The sequence below is a fragment of the Melopsittacus undulatus genome, chromosome 3 (genome assembly GCF_012275295.1).
Source record: "Melopsittacus undulatus isolate bMelUnd1 chromosome 3, bMelUnd1.mat.Z, whole genome shotgun sequence".
In the NCBI taxonomy this organism is placed as follows: Eukaryota; Metazoa; Chordata; class Aves; order Psittaciformes; family Psittaculidae; genus Melopsittacus; species Melopsittacus undulatus.
In genome coordinates this window covers 109,408,751-109,429,876 of record NC_047529.1, presented here as the reverse complement: position 1 = coordinate 109,429,876, position 21,126 = coordinate 109,408,751, and the positions used below count along the sequence as shown (strand labels likewise).

The following is a 21,126-nucleotide window of genomic DNA, read 5'->3' as shown; positions in this document are numbered from 1 at the left end:
TAATTAGTGGAAATGGGTAATGGCAGAATTGGCACATATCCTCAGAGAACTATTTTCTCTAAAATTTTCAACAGCATTATTGCTCAGCCAAAGATTCTCATTCAAAGAATCTCACCCATTCCAAATACTGAAAATCCTTAGTCTGTATTCTCTGTAGCAAAACCAATTATCAACAGAATTGTTTCCTCTCTGTGCAAGCACGACAGCTGAACAAACCTTCTTCAAAGACTTCATGTAAGCAACTGCCTTTTTCTTGTACTGCAGCATACACTCAGCTGAAAGAGGGCTGATGAACTCTGTTCCTCCTTTAGGTCCATAGCTTAGTGAAGCAGTGAAGTGATCCAAGTTGTTGCTGAAGAATGAGGCAATCTAGACAGATCAGGAAAAGTCACTTTTTGAATTAAGTTGGCCAGAATGATTCATCAGGGCAATTACTCTTTCAAGAGAAAAACAAGTATTGAGCGAAACAGGACTTCATAACAAGCATTTCAAGCAGGCTATAGACTCTTCCACATAACTTAGACCTTTCTAATGTAAAGCATCCTCTCCACAGTTCCTACTTTTATCACCCATTCAGTTGTTTTTAACTTGTAGCCTGAAAATACCTCAGAACACACCTGATAAACTATTAGTATCAGAGGCATACATAGATTTTCCAAATCATTCACTTAAGTTGTGGGGATTTTTCTAAAGCTGCACAAGGAAGGGCATTATACTGAAACAAAAATATCCATTACCTTGCCTGCTCCATTTGTTAAAGCAGCAACAGAGGATAAAATACAGTCATTTGTAGTTATGAGTTTCTGCGTGGCAGTTGGAACATCCTGTTCTAAAGTAGCTTTCTGACTGTAGTGCTTGGAAATATCTAGAAAAAGAAAAGATATCTTAAATACACTAATTAATTTCAACTTTGCAATAAAGTACTATTGCTACAGAATGGAGAAATCCCAGGTCACCACCACCAAAAACTACAATCTGAGGCAAGCTTAAGTAGCTGGAAATTAGTTTGGGTTGGGAATGAAGGACAGAAGGGACAAAACAAACATTCTGGAGGATGGGAGTGTGAGATGTTAAGTACAATATTTCTATTGCTAGCTGATGAATTCTAATGAGTCTTCCTCAGCACTTTTAAAAAGGAAATAAAGAAAAACGAAGTAAAGTATAAGCTGGGTTGATTTTACATTATACTAGCTATGTTAAAAGGTACAATGTATTTATCAATCAACTTATCTATGCTACAAACTCTGGGTTTAGTATCTCATTTTGTTAGAGGGAAAATCTCTAATATAATCTTTTTTTAAAACAGACTCTTCAAAATGGAGCTATGCTACTGATGTTATAAACAAAACCCTCTCAAGTTTGCTTACAATTATAAAAGCTTAATGTTTAAACAGTTGACTAGTAATAAAACAATTCACCTATAGGGATTCTTTTCTCCCTGGGAAGTGCTATATGGTACAGAAATTCTAGCACATAACACATTTTCTGTAAAACTATACACAGTAAGCTAAAATTCCACTTTGAAGGCAGGTGCTATGTCAACAGTATGCAAGCAAGGGAAAACACGTACATTTATGCTATTTCCCCTAGATCAATGAAGTTCAGAAAGTAAGAGGAAACTGCTCAGGAAGATCTAGAGCACCACAATCAAGCATTCTAGCAACTTAGAAGAGCAAATCTAACAGGAGTGAAAAACATACATGCGTGTCCAAAACAGGTAGTTAGTAGGTTTGATTTCTTATCTTAGTTTATAAAGGCAAACCAAACCAGTTTTATCACACGTTATACATTCAACATTGTTACAGACAGAATACACATGTGCTATGTTAAACAGAAAGAAACAGAGTTGAAACATAACAGTATTCCTGTACTCTCACCTTTTAAAATGTCATGAAATCCATGAAGACTTGCAGCAATGTTTGTAAACACCAAGTTGTAATTTGTCCTAAGAAGTCCTTCTGGTTTTGTACCTAAGAGTACAATGTAGGAAGGAAAAACACCACTAAGATTTGACCATGAATGAAGAGTTAGCTTTGAAAGTAATCCAATTTCCATCTACTAGAAACATTTGCATGGGGTATGAGAATCATAAGAGATTTATATACTTTAATCTCAAAAGTAGATATACCAGATTTTGCCAGAGTAGGCAGGTAAAAGACTCCCAAGTTTCCCCAGTTTCATTCAGATTTTACAAATATCATCTGTTTTGGTCTCAAAAAACAATTACACATGCAGAAAGATTTACATGTTCACTGCTGTAGGAAGCACCATCTGGGTCCTTCTAAACAGTGAAGACTGAAATAACCTGAAGCTACATAGTAACTGTTTCCTTATTCTTTACAGTACGCATTTGGAGGTAGTTTCCCCACATACATACACACACACAAAGGTTCTACCCAATTCTAGTCATTCCCATGAGAGCTACAGTTTAATAATCTTATGAACAGAAGCTGGAAGTGCAATTAGTAATAAAGTGTAGTTTACTAACTATATGATTAAAGGATGACAAAAGACACTGTCAATCATACTATAAAAATCCACAGTCATTACTTCTCCCCTACAGTTAACTATGACTATCTAAAATGTGCTACATGTGACCTGCTAATTTCCAGGCCTGCACCATGCTCATATCTAGCCAGAAGGAAGAGTGTGGAGGCATTAAAGAAACACTCTGGAGCACACTCATGCTCCAAGCCACAAAGTTCAGCTATGAGGTTGAACTCACTTGCCTCATAGTTTAGACTGTACCTAAAGAGTAGCATTAATCAGTTTTGTTTCTATCACAGTAGTTTTTTGTGTGTGTGGTTTAAAAAAACAAAACATACACACACATACAAAAAACACCAACCCAAAACCAAACAAACCCCCAAGAACCTCAATACTAGTCCAAAAGGAAAAGCTAGTACCTTCCAGCCTCAATGCAACCAACTGAGCCAAAAACCTGACACTTACTTGGTAACACAAGAAGACTAATGTATGTATGTAGCTTCTCAAAGACTGCAGTCAACCTTTTCATGTCTCTGTGTAGCTCCATATTTCTGGCTCTTAAAGCAGCTGTGCAAAGAGAAGACTCACACTCTTCTTCCAAACTAGGAACATACGAATTTATTTTTTTTAAGAAGTGAGAAATTATCTTAAAAAAAAAAATAAACCAAGTTCATGACTTTTGAAGTAGATTACCAGTGTTGTCTACATCCCTACTCCTAAGCAACAATGGACTAGGAGTTTATTTTAGAAAGGTTAACATATTGAAGTAACCTAGTAATACATAAAAGTTACTCTGTGTGTGTATTATCCCCTGTCTTAGGGCTTTCAGACCTAAGGAATGGTTTACATTTGCAACAAGGAATTGACTGCATCATTTTAAAGTCTTTTTCCTCTACTACATATAATTTACCTTTTGCTTCCTAAGGAGCAGGAGAACAGGTACAAAGGTGGCATAAACCAAGCTTTTTCTCCTTCCTCAATCCAAAACCTCTTTCAAGTAGCCCTTTACATTGGTAATTCTCTTCCCTTTGATCCACTCAAGAACAAAGATTTTCACAGCAGAAGGGATGTGCATCTGGCCAAGTTTTACCACACTGCTATATTTACAATATGATAAATAATCTTCAAACAGGCTGAAGAAATTAGCAGTTTCAGTGTATCATCCCTGAATAGTATCAATGCTATTGAACAATATTAAGAAACATTAAAATCTGTTCAGCTTTCATTAAAGTCCCATCTGTGAGAGGGGGAAAAAAAGGCTTTAAAATACATGTCTTTAGCTTTAATGCCCAGTGAACAAACATGCATAACCTGAAGTCTCAAAAACCAGCAGGAAATAAAAAATTAAAGATTCTGCCTTTTAAGACAGTGTGCTTTAAAGGTTGACTTGATATTTGCATTGTAGATGTCAATAATGCTGCATGCCTGACACTTAGTGCCCCTTTAATTTAATCTATCAAATCAAAAGTACCTTTTCAATTGATAAGGAAGAATCTTTCTTAAGAAGCCTAGGTAGGAAGCTAAGTGTTCTGAGAAGCCCTTCAATTTCACAGCTGTTTCCTGAAAGGAAGAACAAACACATAAATACTTTTGCTCTGTATAAATCTTTTTTCAGTAGTAAACCCAAGAAATCTTACCAGCACTGTCACGGTATCTTCTGTAATGCTCTCAAACAAGTGATGCATTCCTTCCTCCAGAGGGCGAACATAGGAAGCATTTTCATGAAGATACTGTGAGAACTGAGTACAGAGAGATTTTTAAACGGTGCTTGCTGAAGGCTCTTGCAAACTGTTTCATGTTAACAAGTGAGTGGTCTGCTTTAGCAAAGCTCCTGCATTTTAAGTGATCCCCAGGATGTCAATAATAAGACATAATAGTCAAGTGATGTACAGCAACCTCTTCTACAGGACACACAAACACAAACCTTGAGGGACACTGAGAAACAGTGAAGACTGCAATGGAAGTCCAGGCAAAACCCCACCTAGGGCTTTGCCACAGTACCCTCTCTCATTTTAACTGCCATGCAGAGCACACCAAACCCTTGCTTTTTAAGTTTAAACATTCTTGCATTCCTTCCTCAGCTCCATGAAATTAAGGCTAAATCCATGCACCATTAAGCCTCCAGAATAAACTATCCTACCTTTCTCCCAGCTGCTGTTTCTCTTTCAGCCCTTGCCCTGTACAGCAGCACAAACATTTGATTTGCACAGCTATGCTGTGGAAAGTATTGAAGAACTAAAAGTTAAAACTGAGAGCAAGAGATTAATTTTGATCTTTATCTGTATCCAGTCTTCAAAATGGCTCAAAACATGGTTATGCCAATGCAAACGATGGAGCAGTGACTAATCAAAGGGAAAATTTTTACTTTCAAGAACTGTGACACGTTTGGGCTATTACAAAATTTCAGCCTCATAGAACTGCCTGAGTTGGCTAAAAACTGCTTCAGTAAATTCTGTGGCTAATTCCACCTTCAAAAAAATACACCTGAGAACAACAGCATTTACTCTTACATAAAAAACTTCACAGTACCATCAGGTTTCAATTCTGATAGCACAGCACTACAAAAAAAAGTTCATTCCACAGATCAGCACAGGTAGTCAAAAGTGATCTTGGTTTTTATTTCACCCCACAGAAAGATACCTTCACCTTTGATTATTTAAACCACAACAGTTAAAGATCCCAGGCAAATAGGGTATGAGAAAATTTAATTCCTTCTATTATTACAGTGTAGTAACACAGTGTTAACAAGAAAGAATGATGCCAAGCTCTCATTCAGGCATGCACAAATCTGGATGGAATTAGGGAAAATTCCTAAATCTAAGGAGGAAGAAATAACACATGCAGAGTGCTCCTGACTTCCGTTGCAAGAGAGAGGACTGGAGTTATCTGGCACAATGCTGAAGACCCAGCAGAACCCAGCAATCCAATACTTAAAGAGAAAAGGAATACTTGAACCTGGAAGGGAATTGTCCACATCTACTTTGAATGTTTGGTGGGGAAAATAGCTTGAAAGCACCAGACAAGACCTGGAGTTGGGGAAAAATAAATCAGTGCAATTCTGCTAAGCCACTACCTGACACTTGTCTCATTTTCTCTACCACATTAAGGGAAAGTTTTTGAACCACTTGGTGGAGGAGTCAAGATCACACTAAGATCACTTGCCAAACAAACAGATAAATTAATCAAAAATACTGGGGCAACAGTGGCTTCAGTGAGCAATAAAAGATACTTCACTGGTGGGAAGTCACAGCAAAAGGCCCGAGAGGTAGTATGCACTGAGGCAATTAGGCCATGAATACACTGTGGGGCAGACTAGAAGATACATAATTATAAATACAAACAAAGCCTGAACTGCTGAATCAAAGTCCATTATCAGAAAAGGAGAATCAAATTACAGCTCTGACAGCGTTGCCTATTTCAGCTGTGTGGAATCAGTTCTCTGATGAAAAGCAACAAAGAAAAGTTAACTAGGACATTAAGAAAAATCGTGTACGAAGTGATGTCTAAGAAACCTGGTTTTATTCCCTTAGTGTAAACTGCTGTAGTATCTGCAGAATGCAGTCACCACACTGGGCTACATAAGCAAGACACAGATCCTGCCCCAAAGAATTTGGAAGACGACAAAGCTGCATAGTTTTCACAAGGAAGATTTGCCAGTTTGACTATGTTTGGTGAAGGAAGCAAGAAAACAATGTTCTTAAACTAAGATCTATGTTGAATCTCCATGAAAGTGGACTCTTAATTCAGATAGTATAAACAACTGAGAAGACAAACAGAGTGTGATTTCTGTGGCGGATAAACACGTTTGCAAGCGTATTTGTCATCTGCAAAGAGATTAAAGGAGGGATTCCTAAGAACAGGAAAGTTTAATGATAGTTAACATTGCCAATACAAGCATCACAGCCATTTGATGAATGCAAGTCACATTCATCTTGGTCTCAAGTCTGAGCCCTACAAACAACTGCATTGAAATTATAGTCTAAATTAGAAAATACTGTCATCCAGCAACTTACATGCACATAGGTCTACTTGCACTATGAAGTCAACAACTCTGATGTTAAAGCAATTTTGTACAAAGAGTTCTTTTCCATGCTTCATGGCATAGAAAGGCAATAGATTCAGTTTAACAGCTCTGAATGATACTCTCAGAAAAGCCTTCCCACAGAGTTGCACGGGAAGAGACAGGTCAGGTTTCTCCCAATAATTTCAACATACTTTAGAGACCTGAAGCTTCAGAACACTTGCAGGAAAGGTCTTACAAATAGCCCCAGATCAGATTATAAAGTTGGTTTTGACAAGGGAACAGAATCCAAATTCTGCTCCTTCATAAGTCTATCATATATCCAGTTTACTTCACTTTACACAAGACCTCCTATGCCAACATCTGCCATGCCCCAGTACATTAACAAAGATGAGTATCTATTTACCAATGCAGTATTTGTGTATTTTTAAATAAATCATCTGAACTTTTGACAAATGCACTTAAATTTAGCACTTAAAAAGCAAAGCCTTGATTTGACTATCATATTGCTCTCATAGCAGAGGCACAGGGGAAAAGGATTCTCTGCAGCTACACATTCGCCTGCATTCAGAGAATTCACTCAATAGAAAAAGACTCCTCATGCAGGAGAGGCTGCCCCATAGGAACACACTCACAGCACTCCAGTAGAGGTGGCAGAAAGTTGCATGACTAAGATCATTCACACATGAAAGTAATTGACAAACTTGTAGCTGAAATCTGTAAGCTTTACCTTCTGATTTAACGGTGATATAGTGTCTGTTGCAGAATCAATGGGAAAGATCTGGACCTTCTGTTCAGTGTACGTATGGAAGTTCAGAAGAGCTGTTACAAGTTCTTGAACAAAAGCTAGTGCCTGGCCAGCAAGGTCTCGCAACTTAAGCTGTAAAGACAGTTATAAGATGATTATACTTGACATGCACTTGTAAAAATATGAAAAAAGTTATTTCTTTCCTGTTACTAGTTCAGCCTAAAATACATAGTTGCCATTATCTTTAACTTCACTTTTAAAGCTTATGAATAAACTACAATGCCACACAGAAGGGTATGCTTTCCTTCTGCTGCATTTCTCAAACTACAAGCCACAAGAACACTTAGAGGTTACAACTATAGAAAACAATCCTTGAAATTGAGATTTCTAAAGACCAGGAGACTAACTGCTGACAACAGCTCAGTTCTATCAGTGTGGTGATAGTTAAGAAATTTGTAACATTTGGTTGTCAGGAAACATACATTTTAGTAAGTAAAAATCAATGAGGTCTTCAGTCAGAATAAAAGGTGCCTGCTTCTAACTAGTAACACTTAGTTCTTATTCTGTCCTGGACACAACTGAGCTGTTGCTCATGAATAAGGCTGTTCTGTGGCTTTAGTGCAGTAGGAAAGTATTCAAGAAATGAATCCAAAATAGAACAGCCTGAAAAAGCAAAGTCAAAGAAGAAAACCACGTTCTTGTGATTTACAGAGGAGAGAATAAGGTTAAAGTGACATTTCAGCCAAGAATGACTTATCCTTCAGAGATGTATTCCTAATACTTTAATGAAGTATTAAATCAAGTGAATCTTGATTATGGATCAGGAATGTTGGTAAGTAATTAATGCAGCCATTATATTCAGTTTGTGTATGTTAATTAACTATGCAAGGAAGGAAAACAGACAACATTACTGATTTGCTATCCTTTACACTGCAGCCTGTGCTAATGCACTAGCATTCTGCCTCTGCTGGCAAAGTCAGTCATAAAAATCTGTCCTGGAGCATCTTCAAGACTGTAGATCCTGAAGCATGAGGTTGGCTGACATAGTGCTAGCAGAAAATAGTAAAATGAGAAACATCTCATGCAGTTATTCAGATTTTTCTTAGAACTCAGCAGCAGGTTAATTTAGGGCTACTTCCATCACAGAACTGCTCATCAGGTCACCTGTTCTCACAGCAGACATATTAGGAACAAGGTCTCTTTGTAGGCACTTCTAAAGAACGGAGAAAGCAGCTACCTGAAGTCTTTCTACAGTGGCATCTCAATGCACTAACTTGAAGGTTTGAGGCATCTTATACAAGAAAAGAGAAAAAAACAGCTCTGCAGAGCCCATCCTCAGTGGCAGCAAAACAGGAAAATTTTGATTGCATCAAGGCATCTGATTCACTACTGTAAAAAAGTGTTAGCTACTCACAAAAAACTAATCCTCATTTTTGAATACTGAGCAAACCCCATTCCCAAGGAAATATAAGTTACAGAAATGAACAGAAACTGTCTTTGTTTAAAATAACATTTACATTAATACAGGTGACTTGGCTGAAAGTAAGAGGTGCTCTGGCAAGAAATATCCTATAAAATGTAAAAAAGCCATTAAGAGTTCTCAAAGATACATGATTTATTCCTTAAAAGGATTATGACTAGTGGCAAGTAACATCAACTAACATGGTATTACAGCATACACACCAATGTACAGTTTACAAATACAAACATTCTCTGGGGCTCAAGTGATATGACTAAAGAAGCTCAGTTTGTGGAAAATGTAATTTAAGATACCCAAACTAAAGCTTTCCACAAAAAGCTTTAAACTAACATAGTTTTAAACAATGTTAAAAATGAAATGTTTAAGTCCTAACTTACTGCAAGCTGGCATAGTAGAAGAATTCTTCATATAACTTTACCAAGAGACAAATATTAAACCTTCTTGCCATTCTCATTTGGAAGGCATGCACAAGTTAATACCTACAGAGATCATCAGCCAGAAGTCAACAGATTAGCTCTAGTGAAGCGAGGTAAACAGACAACTTGAGTCCAACACAAAAGCAGTATAGATTACATTCTGAAAAGCACAGAGGTTCTGTGGACAGAAATTCCCTTGGAATATCATGACAGTAGGAAGGTAGCCTATCATTGCCAATTTCATGTCACTAAAATGACTGGTTTTATTCAGCATCTGTGTAGAAAGCTGCATCATCACATACAAAGCCACAGAAAGTGCTTACCTGGTATCTTCTGTTGTGTAATGGTACATTCAGAGCATTGTATCGGCTAGATCCTACAAGATAAAAATATGCACTTATTACATGATGGTATTTTAAGAGACAATTATTAGTAAATAGTAGTTGTTTTTTTTTTTAAATGAAGTGTCATTGCAGTAATATTACAGTTCATGTAAGTAATATGAACTAAAAAGATACAAACAATTGGCTTCAATAAATTAGGCATAAACATCCTTAAGAGCTGTTATTGTGACTAGGTGGAGAGACAGCACTTCCATTCTTGTCTCCAACTACAAGCCTTATTTACCCATCTGAACACCCTGAATTTGAGAGCAGAATCCTCATGCCCAAAAGAACAGTATTCCTCACTGACAAGAGTGAAAAGTTAGTTTCTAAAAACCTTTAAGGAATTCAAGATATCTTCAAATTTCATTCACATCCTAGGTACCATCAGACAATCTGAATGTATGTTTTTCATGGTTTATACATTTAAAAAACAAAGCTCCTGCATATAGTTGATTTGTTCATAATTAAGAATAAGATGTACTCTCCACGTTTCAGCAATCTGTTCCAGTTACAGAAACTAGAATGATTCAATTACAGGGGGTCACAATTTTTAAAGATGTAGATGGCTATTTGCAACTACAGAACAGCTTAGAAAGTCTTACAGATTTAAAGCAATCACATCCATCCTTGATTAAATGAAATAATAACCACTTCAGTTTAAAGTCTGCATGCAACAGAAATCTCATTCCTTTTGTACTGTTCACATCTGGCAGTTAACACATCGGAAGCAGTTGTATTGAGAACAAATAACTGTTTGAATTTACCAAATCCTACTCCTAAGTAAAATGCTTTAGAACATCTTTCTTGTCATGTTTCTGCTCTCAAGATCATGGTTAGTATTCAGCAAGTCGTTTGATTGTTACTGAACTGAAGCCAGCTGCTAGTTACACTTAAAACCAACTACAGAGCCTACAAGTAAATTGAAATCCATAGCAGACAAACATTTCCTGACTTTCTTTCACTTTTCCATCACTAATGATCTGTCCACTATTTCTAGTGTTTTCCATAAAAGCAAAAAACATTATGCTATTGAGCAGATAAATTATTTGTATCAAAGTTCTTGCTACAATGATAACCACCCATAAAAAAAACAACAAAAAGTAAACAGCTAAAGAAGCCAGAGAAGTAGAAATGGTGAGCAGATGCCAGGCAAAGTGATCTTTTTGAGAGGAAAGAAGTGAAAAGGGTATCAACTGAAGGCATCAATACCTAAGCATAACACACTATATGAGAGTCAACATTTCCTAAAGAGAAGATGATCTGGTGTTTCTAAGCCAAGACTCACTCAATTGCCAACCCAGTGGAGAACTTGGAAGCCTCACTCCTGCAGCACCTGCCAGATCAGCTTTTAGAAAACCTAAGGCTATTCAAAACATTGTCAGCAAGTTTTAAACTGAATGGAGAATGCAAAAGCTACCAATAAAACCTACTAGAAATTTAGCAGCCTATTTTCACTTCTCTGCTTCTCCACTACTTTGAGCTTTTTCACTATTCCAGGTCTTCCTAGTCTCACTGCTAAAGAGTATAGACTGCTGCCTGCCTATCTAAAACCTCATGTCCAAGCTATTTACAAAAGCATCCACTACACAGCACTGATCTAGCACATACTAATCAATCCTTGTACCAAAGCAGTGCAACCACTGAGCTCTCTTAACTCCATGGTATCTGCTGCACTTCAGCCTATCTAGTAGCAGTTGTAGAGGAAGCAGAAAAGAATGCTGCTTCTGGTATAAGTCCCCAAATACAAAGGGTGTTTTTTCTTCTGAGAAGATGAACAAGTCCGAAACAAACCATGGACAGGAACTAGTGTGGGTGCTCTTTGATCAGAGATGAGACATGTTGACAGACTTCCCACTAGTATTAAGTATTATTGGTGCAATGTCCCATTAATTAAAGTCAGCGTCTCTGCAGCCATTAGTTTATCCCCATTTTAATTTACTCTAACTCTTGAATATACCTTGCCAAAAATAATACTCTTTGAGATGAGTAACTGAAGAAATCTTTGTGGAGAAACCAGTAAAATGACAGTGTTCCTTCATCTTTTACAATATTCTGTCAACACTAATCAAGACAAGTAGCAAATTACACAAAAGCCTTCAGAAGTTTTGATTTTCATTAGGTATATATATAAAAATATAAAACCTTGTTATTTTAAGATTGTTAAACAAGATCAGGTATTACGAATACTTATTACAATTACCAAGTGACTGTTCAGATATCCAACACTTCTTGCAGCTAATACGTTTTAATTCATAAGGAGTACTTCCCTCCAGATGGAGACCCAAAATTAAACAAGAAACCCAGACCAAAGCAATACGTACTTGTGTCATTAAAAGGGACTTTTTCATTGATTATGCATAGAGATTCTTCCAGTCTACTGCCCAAAGCTGCTTGAAGATTCTTTAACTGTTGCTGGCTAAATAACAAAAAGACAAACAAAAAACCACACACACACACACACATTGTAATCCTTCAAAATTTAATCTGTATCACCAACACCACAGCTTACCATAAGCATCCCTTCAACATACAGGTATCTGTCTCTTTCTAGAAGTTAAATAGAAATAAGACAGTAGGAATTGTTTTTCTTCCTTTATGTCATATTTAATGTATTTTAACCCCTAAAATATGCTGTAAAAGATGCAATAAATTGCTGTAAATCACAATGTCCATCCTTCAGAAGCACAACTTACTTCAGAGTTAACCTTTACATTATACTCCAATTCTGCTATTATTGTATGAGCAATATGAAGATATTCTTTCCTATGGGAATTTGAATGGGAATGCAAAAGGATCTTTAAATTGGTTACTATATAAGCAATGAGGTATTCAAATATGCAAGCTGTCAATAATTCATTTAACTATGTCACATCACTATTAGAAGTACCCTGCAAGCTTTTAAAGGCCGAATATTTAAATACTACTATGATATATGGCCCACTACCAGAGACCTGGCAGATATGTTTCTGATGTGTTCTCAAGTGATTTTTCCCTAAATCTACTTCACTTGCATTTGATTGTGTATATAGATGCAAACCGAAGTTAAGATCATCAATATCATTTATACAGATTCTTGAAATGAACAGTAACATATCCCAGCATTATATGCATATGTCAACAAAGATTACTGTATATTGATCCATATCGAATTCCACACCTTACCCAACTTAGGCCCCCAAATTCTTCACTGTTTTGCTTCCCGTTTGACATCTAGAACTCCTGCACATATAGTGGAGGGTGGGGGGAAGGTGTCAAAGTGACAGTTTCTCCTTTTTCACAAAAACATTTGATATGTGAAAATTTATCAGGACTAACAAGTAAAAAGAATCCAAAATAAACAAGCAAGATATGAAGAAACAGGCTAAAAAGTAGCTTGTGCACATTAGCAAACATTTTTCTTGAACAGCAGCTCCAAAACTGCATAGATACTGTACAGTATGAACCACAGTAGCATTGGGCACGATAGGAAAACTCAAACTGCAGAGGTATGGATGTTTCCCTTTGTACTATAAAGGAACAACAAACAAGTAGTTTGGTAAGTACTGTTTTACATTCTGCCCTGTAATTTTCAAGGCGTGCAGGCTGTCAAGTTTCATATCCCCTGCTTTCCTGAATAAAGCATGGGCGTCAGACGCAAATGGATCCCTTACCCTACGCAAGCAGGGAAAACAGAAGAGCAGTACTCTCAATGACATCTTTGTCCTGCGTTCATGAGATACTGATTTCAGTGTTTAAAATAAAGAAGTGTCAGGCTTTATAATTTTTTCAAGCCTCCCTTCTTAAATGGTACAGAAATTTCTTACAATTACATTAATTACCCAGTCATTATGGAACATGACAGACAAGCTCTAAACGGAATAGTAGCAAATTAAGACTACACTGTGTTTCAAACACCACAGAAAAGCAAACAGCAGCAAAACACAGCTTTCACCCTCTTTTGCAAGTCATTCTTAGTGAAACCCAGACCTGTACTAGAGCAGATTTATTGGAATTCAAGTATCTTCACATCTATCAAAACAATCAAAATACATACTTCAAGGTTATAATCTGAAAGAAGGAATTCCTCATCTTATCATTCACTGTTTTTTACCCATTAAATATATATACTGCACATACATCTTTAAAAAACACACTTTAACAACTAACTTAATTTGATTTGCTCAGTCCTCAAATTCTTCCCATTTTCTACAACTTGTCTTCCAGACAAAGAAGGTATTTCAAAAGCAATAAAATCCTTAACAAAAGCTTTCAGGTATTAAATCACAGAACCAATTAGGTTGGAATACAACTCCAAGATCAACTCAAATCGTTCCCCCACCCCTAACAAGGCCACCTCTAAGCCATGTCACTAAGGGCCTTGTCTACATGGTTTCTGAACACTTCCAGGGACAGTGACTCCACCACTATCCTGGGCAGCCTGTTCCAATGCCTGACTGCCCTTTGGGGAAGATAGTTTTCCTAATATCCAGTAAAATCTCCCCTCATGCAGCTTGAGGCCATTACCTCTTGTCCTAACACTTGTCACTTAGGAGAAAGGACCAGCAATCTCCTCACTCCATGCTCCTTTCAGGTAAAGCAGTTCTTTGTGTTCCCCCTCCTGCCAAATATTCTAGCTAAGCATGTTATACTTTAAGGAAAAGCAATTGCTCAAGAAGCTTTTGATGTGGAAAGAGACTTTTGAAACACTTTCCAGTCTGTTGAATCAGCATACTTTACCCAAGCTTTGTTTTTTGAAACAGCTGCACTTTTGTTTCATATAAGTTCAGTAGTTTCTCTACATTTTATAGTATTTCATTAGAAATAAAGTTTCCAAGCTTCCATCAACTTCACTGCTACTTAAAACAGCTTGGCAACAAAGCTGCTCTTACTGAAAGCTGAATCTGTGGAATCGATTGTTACTGAAAGCTGAATCTGTGGAATCGATTGCCTAGCTACATACTCAGCAGAAGGAAACATGACCTGCACAGTCTTGGTGTTAATGTGCTGTTGCCCGGCATTTTGAGTTAAAATCCTTATTATTTTTAAGGTAGTATTCTCTAAAAATAACCCAGTTAATATTTTACAGCAGTTATTTCTTTAAATCAATTTTTCATTATATGAAATAAAAACACTTACCATTCTTCGGTTCGAAGCCTACAGTCCTTAGCTTCTCTTTCTAGTGTCTGAGACTTGATCTTTATGCAAGAAGATAATCTTACAATGTAAGTACTGCAAGACATTTCATTTCAAAACTTTTAAAACTTGCAAGTAAGAGGAAAGACTCCTTACTTCTAATTTGGTTTTATCATTCTGCAGCTTTTCTATAGTATCCGTGTATTTCTTCGTTAAACTGTCCACCACAGTTTGATGCTGGGCAGCATCAGTTTCCAAAACTTCAAGTCTAGTTCTCAGCTCTGCTTCTAAACGTTTATGCTGCTCATCTGCTTCAAAGAACTAAAAGAAGAAAAGCAGAGTCCTTAGAAAGTTCCATTTTACTACAGAATCTAGTCTTATGAGTTATACTAGTTTAATTAGTCAGTCCAGGTTAATAGCAAGTACTAGATCTCAGACAAACAGAAACTTTATTATATTTACAGAGAAAAGATTCAGGAACAAAGCACTTTGTGGTTACTAAGGTTTTGCAGTACCAAGCATTCCTTAAATATATTGCTGATTAATAGTAGACCCCTGAAAAATTAAGACTTCAGCCATAAAGTTTCCCTCAAGGTTTCTAAAACCGAAGTGAAATGCATTAATTTCAGTAAAAAAATACAAACTCAATTACGGCAGCTTGCATAAAATATTTTAAGCCTTAAGGCGATCCTGAAACAGTTAGTGAACCAAAAGGTTTCCACCCAGTACTAACTATATGGCTGTTTTCAGTAGAGTAGCAAAGTGTCACCAAAAGTCACAAATCTAAATGAGAAAACACGTATTACATGGGTTATTCCACATACTGTCTTAAGAACCGAAAGTCAAAATACTTTCTCATTTGCACACTGAACGTCTTTATAAACAAGCTATCCACTCTAATTCACTGTTTTGCATATGATTGAGCTTCTGAACCCAATAGTTTTCAGATGGCATTTTCTCTATTTTTGTTTATGTGACCAGTTTTCTGAACTAAAAAGACTAAAAAAAAGTTTCACTCACAAGTATATGTAGTCGTTCATTTTCTTCTATCTTCTTCTGAAGATCTTCATTGAAGACACTTTTCTGCTCTTGACTCAACTGAGATGAGGATTCTGCACTTTTCTAAAAAAGAAAATGCCTTCATGATCTCCAAGTCTCTGGGGGTACCCCAAAGCCCAGCCCCAAGTATATGAAAACACTTCCCATTGCTAACTCCCAATAGATGCAATATGTGTGCATATATATATATATATATCTGTTACATACATTGACTAATATTTCAAAAGGTACACATATTGCACAAAGGATGAGCCTAAAACCAGCACTTTTTCTTCACACTTTTCTTACTGTATAGTGGTAGAATGCCAACTTGATAATGACTCAGGAAAGCCTCCACTCAGGCATCACATTCACATGCATGAAATGGCTTGTATGAGCAGGTGTCCATTTGACATAATTTGACTCTTCCATGATTCTACACAGTCAGCAATACTAAACTGTACAGACACAGGCTTATTTGGTTTGATAGCTCTCTGTAAGGCACAGCTGCCCACACCAAATATCCACATCTCAGCTGGTCTGATCTCAGGAGGGACCAGCAATAATCACTGAAAGCACACTGCTCCACAGCAGGCTATAGCACAAGGTTGCACTGGTAAACACAGTGTCTTCAATGTCTACCCTCTACCCTGATAATACAGACATCTCTCTGCCAACTGCTTCCTCATTTTTCACCCATTTCATTCAAAAGACCCAGAGACCACCAGTGAATTCCACACTACTTTTCTCAACCACACTGCTGAACAAAGGAAGTACCAAACAAAAGGGAGGCTATTTACATTTAAACTTAATACTGAACTTCAAGTGCTTGCATCACCATGAAAATCAGTCAGTGGCAATGACTTGCAAAGCTACTTAAGCCAGACTGAGGTCCTTCAAAATGTGGAAGCCTATCTGGCAAAGCAGTAACTTAATATGAGATAAAAGAAGGATCAAACTGTATTTTGAAGAACAACCTACTATGGTGCATGAACAATGTAAGTCAGAGGTACTATGCTTGTCAAGGTACTGGATAGCAAAAAAAAATGCACAAGAGTTTAGGGGAAAAGTAAGGAAGATGACTGTATTACTAATCAGTTGAATAATTTCTTTAATGACAGTATTGATTGCTACAGCACTTTGGGAGCTAACCAAAAAGAAAAGATGACAGTAATTAAGAGGGGTTTCTTCATAAGAGGAAGGTAGCAAAGGATGCGTGAGAATTCTTTAAGTTCAGACGCACCACCCCTGGAATTCTGATGTTACTTACAGAAGATATTGGTGAGCTTAGAACATGATACAATCAAATTTAATCAGCAAGCATTTTGACAGACAAAGATTGCAAAGCTCAAATTATTCTGTCATTTTGAAATAACACAGGGAATACTAGCAAAAAATTTAGATTTCAAAGTATTTTACAAGATTCACCTAAGCTACAGTCATTGTCTGAAGAGTTAACCATTGACATCAAAATTACAATGCAAGGAGATAAGAGATGAGGAGTGATTAGCTTTTCTCATAGCAATAGATTAATCACAGAGCTCCAAGCTGTTTGAATGCTTAAATATCTGGAAAAGGAGACAGTATCAGTTAGCTGACACACTAGAAAGAAGAGTACAGAACCACTTAGCACACATTATATGTATCAATATCTGTTTTGTGAGTATTTTCACTAACATCAGTGAATACCACAAGTTCTAACAAAAACATTCAGCTCAACCTTTGACACAGAGCAACCCCTGACAGAAATCACGGTCAGGTGAGGAGCAGACATCTGCTAAGCAAGGGTTTTTTTCCTGTAGCACATACCTTGCTCTTCTTGCCCCTAGCTTCACTCAGTGCAAGTTCATCTTGAAGTAACTCCACCCGCTTAGCAAGTTGCTGATTTCGAAAGATCAAGCTGTCCATTTCTTGTTGCAGTTTTCTCAGTGACTGATCCTTCATCTTCAGTTGTTCCTGAATGACCAAAAAGTTCTAAAATTAAACTTTTACACTTACTTTCATGCATGCTTTTAGGAAGAAGTACTGCATTAAAAAAAGAACACATTAAAAATTTGCTTTCTTTGCTATTTGAACACTGAAGCAGAAAAAACTATTGCTTCTAAAGTAAAACCAGATTTCACTTTCTTGAGCTGCCCAAAGATCACACTCAAGTAGGTACCTCATTCTGTAAGGTAATTATCAAGAAGCAACCTTCCACTTTCAAAGTCTACATCTTCAGAGAACAATGAAGACTAGTTGCAGAACAGAAATTCTTTTACTCTATCAAGTTCCTTCCTTACTCTTTAAATCACAATACTTTGAGTAAAATGTATTCCTATTTAACTATCCTGCTACAGCTTAGTACATTTGACATGAGTGGTTTTTCAAGATTACCTTCAGAGAGGCAGAATTTGCTTGCTCATCTACAACCCCTTTTTTCAGTACTTGGTTCTGAGCTCGAAGCTGAAAAATAAGAGACGCCAGTAACTATACAAGACAAAAGAATAAATATAAGCCATTCATTAGAATGTGCATGAAGCATCATATCATGTTTCATGACAGCACAGGTTGTGCATGCTTTTTAAAATATTCTGTTCAGGCAGACAGAAGTAGAATCAGGTTGAAAAAAGTATCCAATTCATATTTAGAATTTCTAAGAAACAGAAAGTTACCTTACCATCTGAGTATTCTGGTTAATTAGAACATAATTCTTAATAAATATCTTGTAAGAAAAATTATTCAAATATAATTAAAGTTTGAAGAATAGTGAACACATGGAAAAATTGTGACTTCTTCCCTAACTAACCAAGTATTTGTTCATATTCAGTGTTATTTTTGTGTCACCCCTTTTCTCCCCAAAACTATTCATGCTGGTTCTGGGACATAAGCGGGACTCATAAAGTCAAAATTCATATCAGTTCAAGAAGAGCTTAACTATACTCTAATGCAAAAATACCTAATAACAGTAAATGATCCAGAGAAAACAGCCTGACAAACACTTGAGGAAAATGCATAAAAAGCATGGAAGAAAAAGCCCTCTAAGTCATATTTATCTAGTTCAGAAATCTGAGCTAAAAATCATTGTGGTGAGAAGTGATACTCAAGAAATCTATCTCCCAGTCAGTTCACAGAGTACCTCTACCCTGCAGCAATGAGGATACCGACAGTTCCATCTTCCCATTCCTTGATAATTGCTTGAATCCTGGCTTCTTCAATGGGAGTTTGCATTCATTTGACATGTCTGAGTCCAACTGTTGCAGATACAAATTAGAAGGGTTTGTACTGTGTTTGGGAATACATCTGGCAGATGCATAAAAGGCAAGATTCAATGTAAAACAGCAATGGCTAATCTTTTCAGTCTGATGACTGAATAAATTTGAAAGGTCAAAAGTCAGTTGACACTGCTAAGCACAGGCTTCTGCCCTGCAGTATTCCCACTGTGCTGCTCAGGCATCACAAAGGCAAGAGAAGACTGCAAGAGCACCACAGAAAGACTTCTAAGCACAGGGTTTCCCTAGCAAGAAAAAGCAACGCAGTACTTTTTATATACCACTTTTCTGCCACAGCTACAAATGCAGGTTCATGCTAAGTACAGTGAATGAACTAGCTCAACTATGCTGCACTGAGATATGCAGGCTGAAGACTAATCCACCAAAAGCTGTCACAAGTTGAAAAAGTCTTTTCTGACTCCTACTTCCATCAGGGTTGCACAAGAGAACCAAGAACTTGAGGGGAAGAGACTCTGAAAACATATCCTTCTGGACTGCTCTGTGAACTGACAAGGAAAGCAATCCTTTGTCAAGTACTTCCCTTTAGACTCCCTGAGTCTATCTAGCCCTTGTCTACCACTCTCCTTAGCTTCAACAACACTAGTAAGTGAACAATCAAATCACTTCCCAAGGCTACTTGCCATTTCTACTCACAGTAGAGAGCCACCACAATAAAAAAGCAATTGAACAACTGATCATTCGCACAAAAAGGTGAGTTATCTGCAAAGGGGATCCCACAATGCCCTCAAGTTACTGCACAAGAAGTGGGATGAGACCAAGAAATAGTTCCTGCAAAGAACCAGTGAGACATCACAGACCAAAAGCTGCAAGATGAAGTTAAATAAAAGCTCTTGGACACCATGACACTAAACGAAAGAGGACCCAGTAGCTGGAATTTTTAGAAGCTGTAGTTAAAAGTCTACATTTAAAAGTTTCATTTGGGAACCAAGCACCGAAGTCTATCAATTACCTTATCCCAAGCCATTTTTTATCTCCAAGGTACAGCAGAGCCACTATAGAAAGCAACAAGAAATATAAACCCTGTCACCAACAAAGCCCCAAAATTATTTCAGTTTTTATAAGTGATTTTGTGAAAGCATTAAAAAATAAACATCTGTATGGTTATGGTTGGTTTGTGGGTTTTAGCAGTTCCAAGGAGAACAGTATCTAAAGATACATCATTCTGTAATCTAGGGAAAGATATCAAATGCAGTCAAGTGATTTGTGCCAAACCTCTAACGCTGGGCTATACAAGAAGCGATAGCTTGCTTTCCTAAAGCCATTCAAGACCAATGGTCTCCTCTTCCTCTTAGTGGAGGAACAAGAATGAAGAGTTCAGTATTAAGCAAGACTTCACTCTTTAAAAGATCCTTGCTAGTACCTTGGAAAGGCATTCTCTGTTATGGGCCATAAGTCTTTGCAAATACGCCGTCAAACAGCACCAGAAACGGGAAACAAAGTTACCTAAGGCAGATGCAGAAGAATGGGAACAGGGAAGTGTGAAATCAAGTATCCTCATTGCCAAAACACTGCAACACCATTGTAAGTACTACCACTACCACTGAACTTCCACGAGTTAAACTCAGAGCTTACAGGTAAGACACAAGACCAAGACCCCAAAAGATGTTCACACCCAAAATGATCACTAAGCCTCATGCTTGACTGAAAAGTGGAAAAGCAAGAGAAAGCATTGCCCTGGTGTTGCTGAACCTCTTCTTTGTCCTACTGGATGCTCTGCAGACCAGGCCACTTGGATGCTCACACCGGCTTATCCATCCGGCACCATCGAATTCCCTCAGCACCTGCGAACTCGCACCTCCCGTGCCTTCACCTCATCCTCAAAGAGCGGCCACCTGCGGGCCCCAAACACTTCACGCCGCCACGAACACCAGGGACAGACAGCCCCGCGGGCCGAGCGCTGCCCTCTCAGGGAAGCGGCCGTTAGGCGGCTGGAGAGGGGCGGCACCGTCAGAGGGGCGGCGGCCGCCGCTTGCGGAGCATCGGGGACGGGCTCTGGCGCCTGATACCTTGGAGTACTCCTGAGCCAGCTTCTGGTACTTCCCCTGCAGCTCCGCGGCCGCCGCCATGTCCCCGCCGCCGGCTCGGCTCAGCCCGGTGCCACCACAGCCGCCAACCCCTCACGCCCGCGGAGGGAAGACGTACTTCCGGGTTCAGGTGGCGGGAGCG

The 21,126-nt window shown here is 37.8% G+C and overlaps 1 protein-coding gene across 1 annotated transcript in view; it reads right to left on the bottom strand.

The window, feature by feature from the left end:
• Positions 1-21,126, bottom strand: part of PPP1R21 (protein phosphatase 1 regulatory subunit 21) — a 31,695-nt gene extending 10,569 nt beyond the window's left edge. The window contains exons 1-15 of the mRNA XM_005151844.3: positions 20,967-21,126; positions 18,065-18,133; positions 17,498-17,644; positions 15,671-15,772; positions 14,807-14,971; positions 14,654-14,712; positions 11,860-11,954; positions 9,476-9,528; positions 7,239-7,388; positions 4,125-4,226; positions 3,959-4,047; positions 2,953-3,089; positions 1,878-1,970; positions 738-865; positions 217-369 (exon numbers count right to left, since the gene is read on the bottom strand). Of these exons, the coding sequence (XP_005151901.2) occupies positions 217-369; positions 738-865; positions 1,878-1,970; positions 2,953-3,089; positions 3,959-4,047; positions 4,125-4,226; positions 7,239-7,388; positions 9,476-9,528; positions 11,860-11,954; positions 14,654-14,712; positions 14,807-14,971; positions 15,671-15,772; positions 17,498-17,644; positions 18,065-18,133; positions 20,967-21,026 (1,602 nt within the window). The 5' untranslated portion in view covers positions 21,027-21,126. The remainder of the gene's footprint in view (positions 1-216; positions 370-737; positions 866-1,877; positions 1,971-2,952; positions 3,090-3,958; positions 4,048-4,124; positions 4,227-7,238; positions 7,389-9,475; positions 9,529-11,859; positions 11,955-14,653; positions 14,713-14,806; positions 14,972-15,670; positions 15,773-17,497; positions 17,645-18,064; positions 18,134-20,966) is intronic.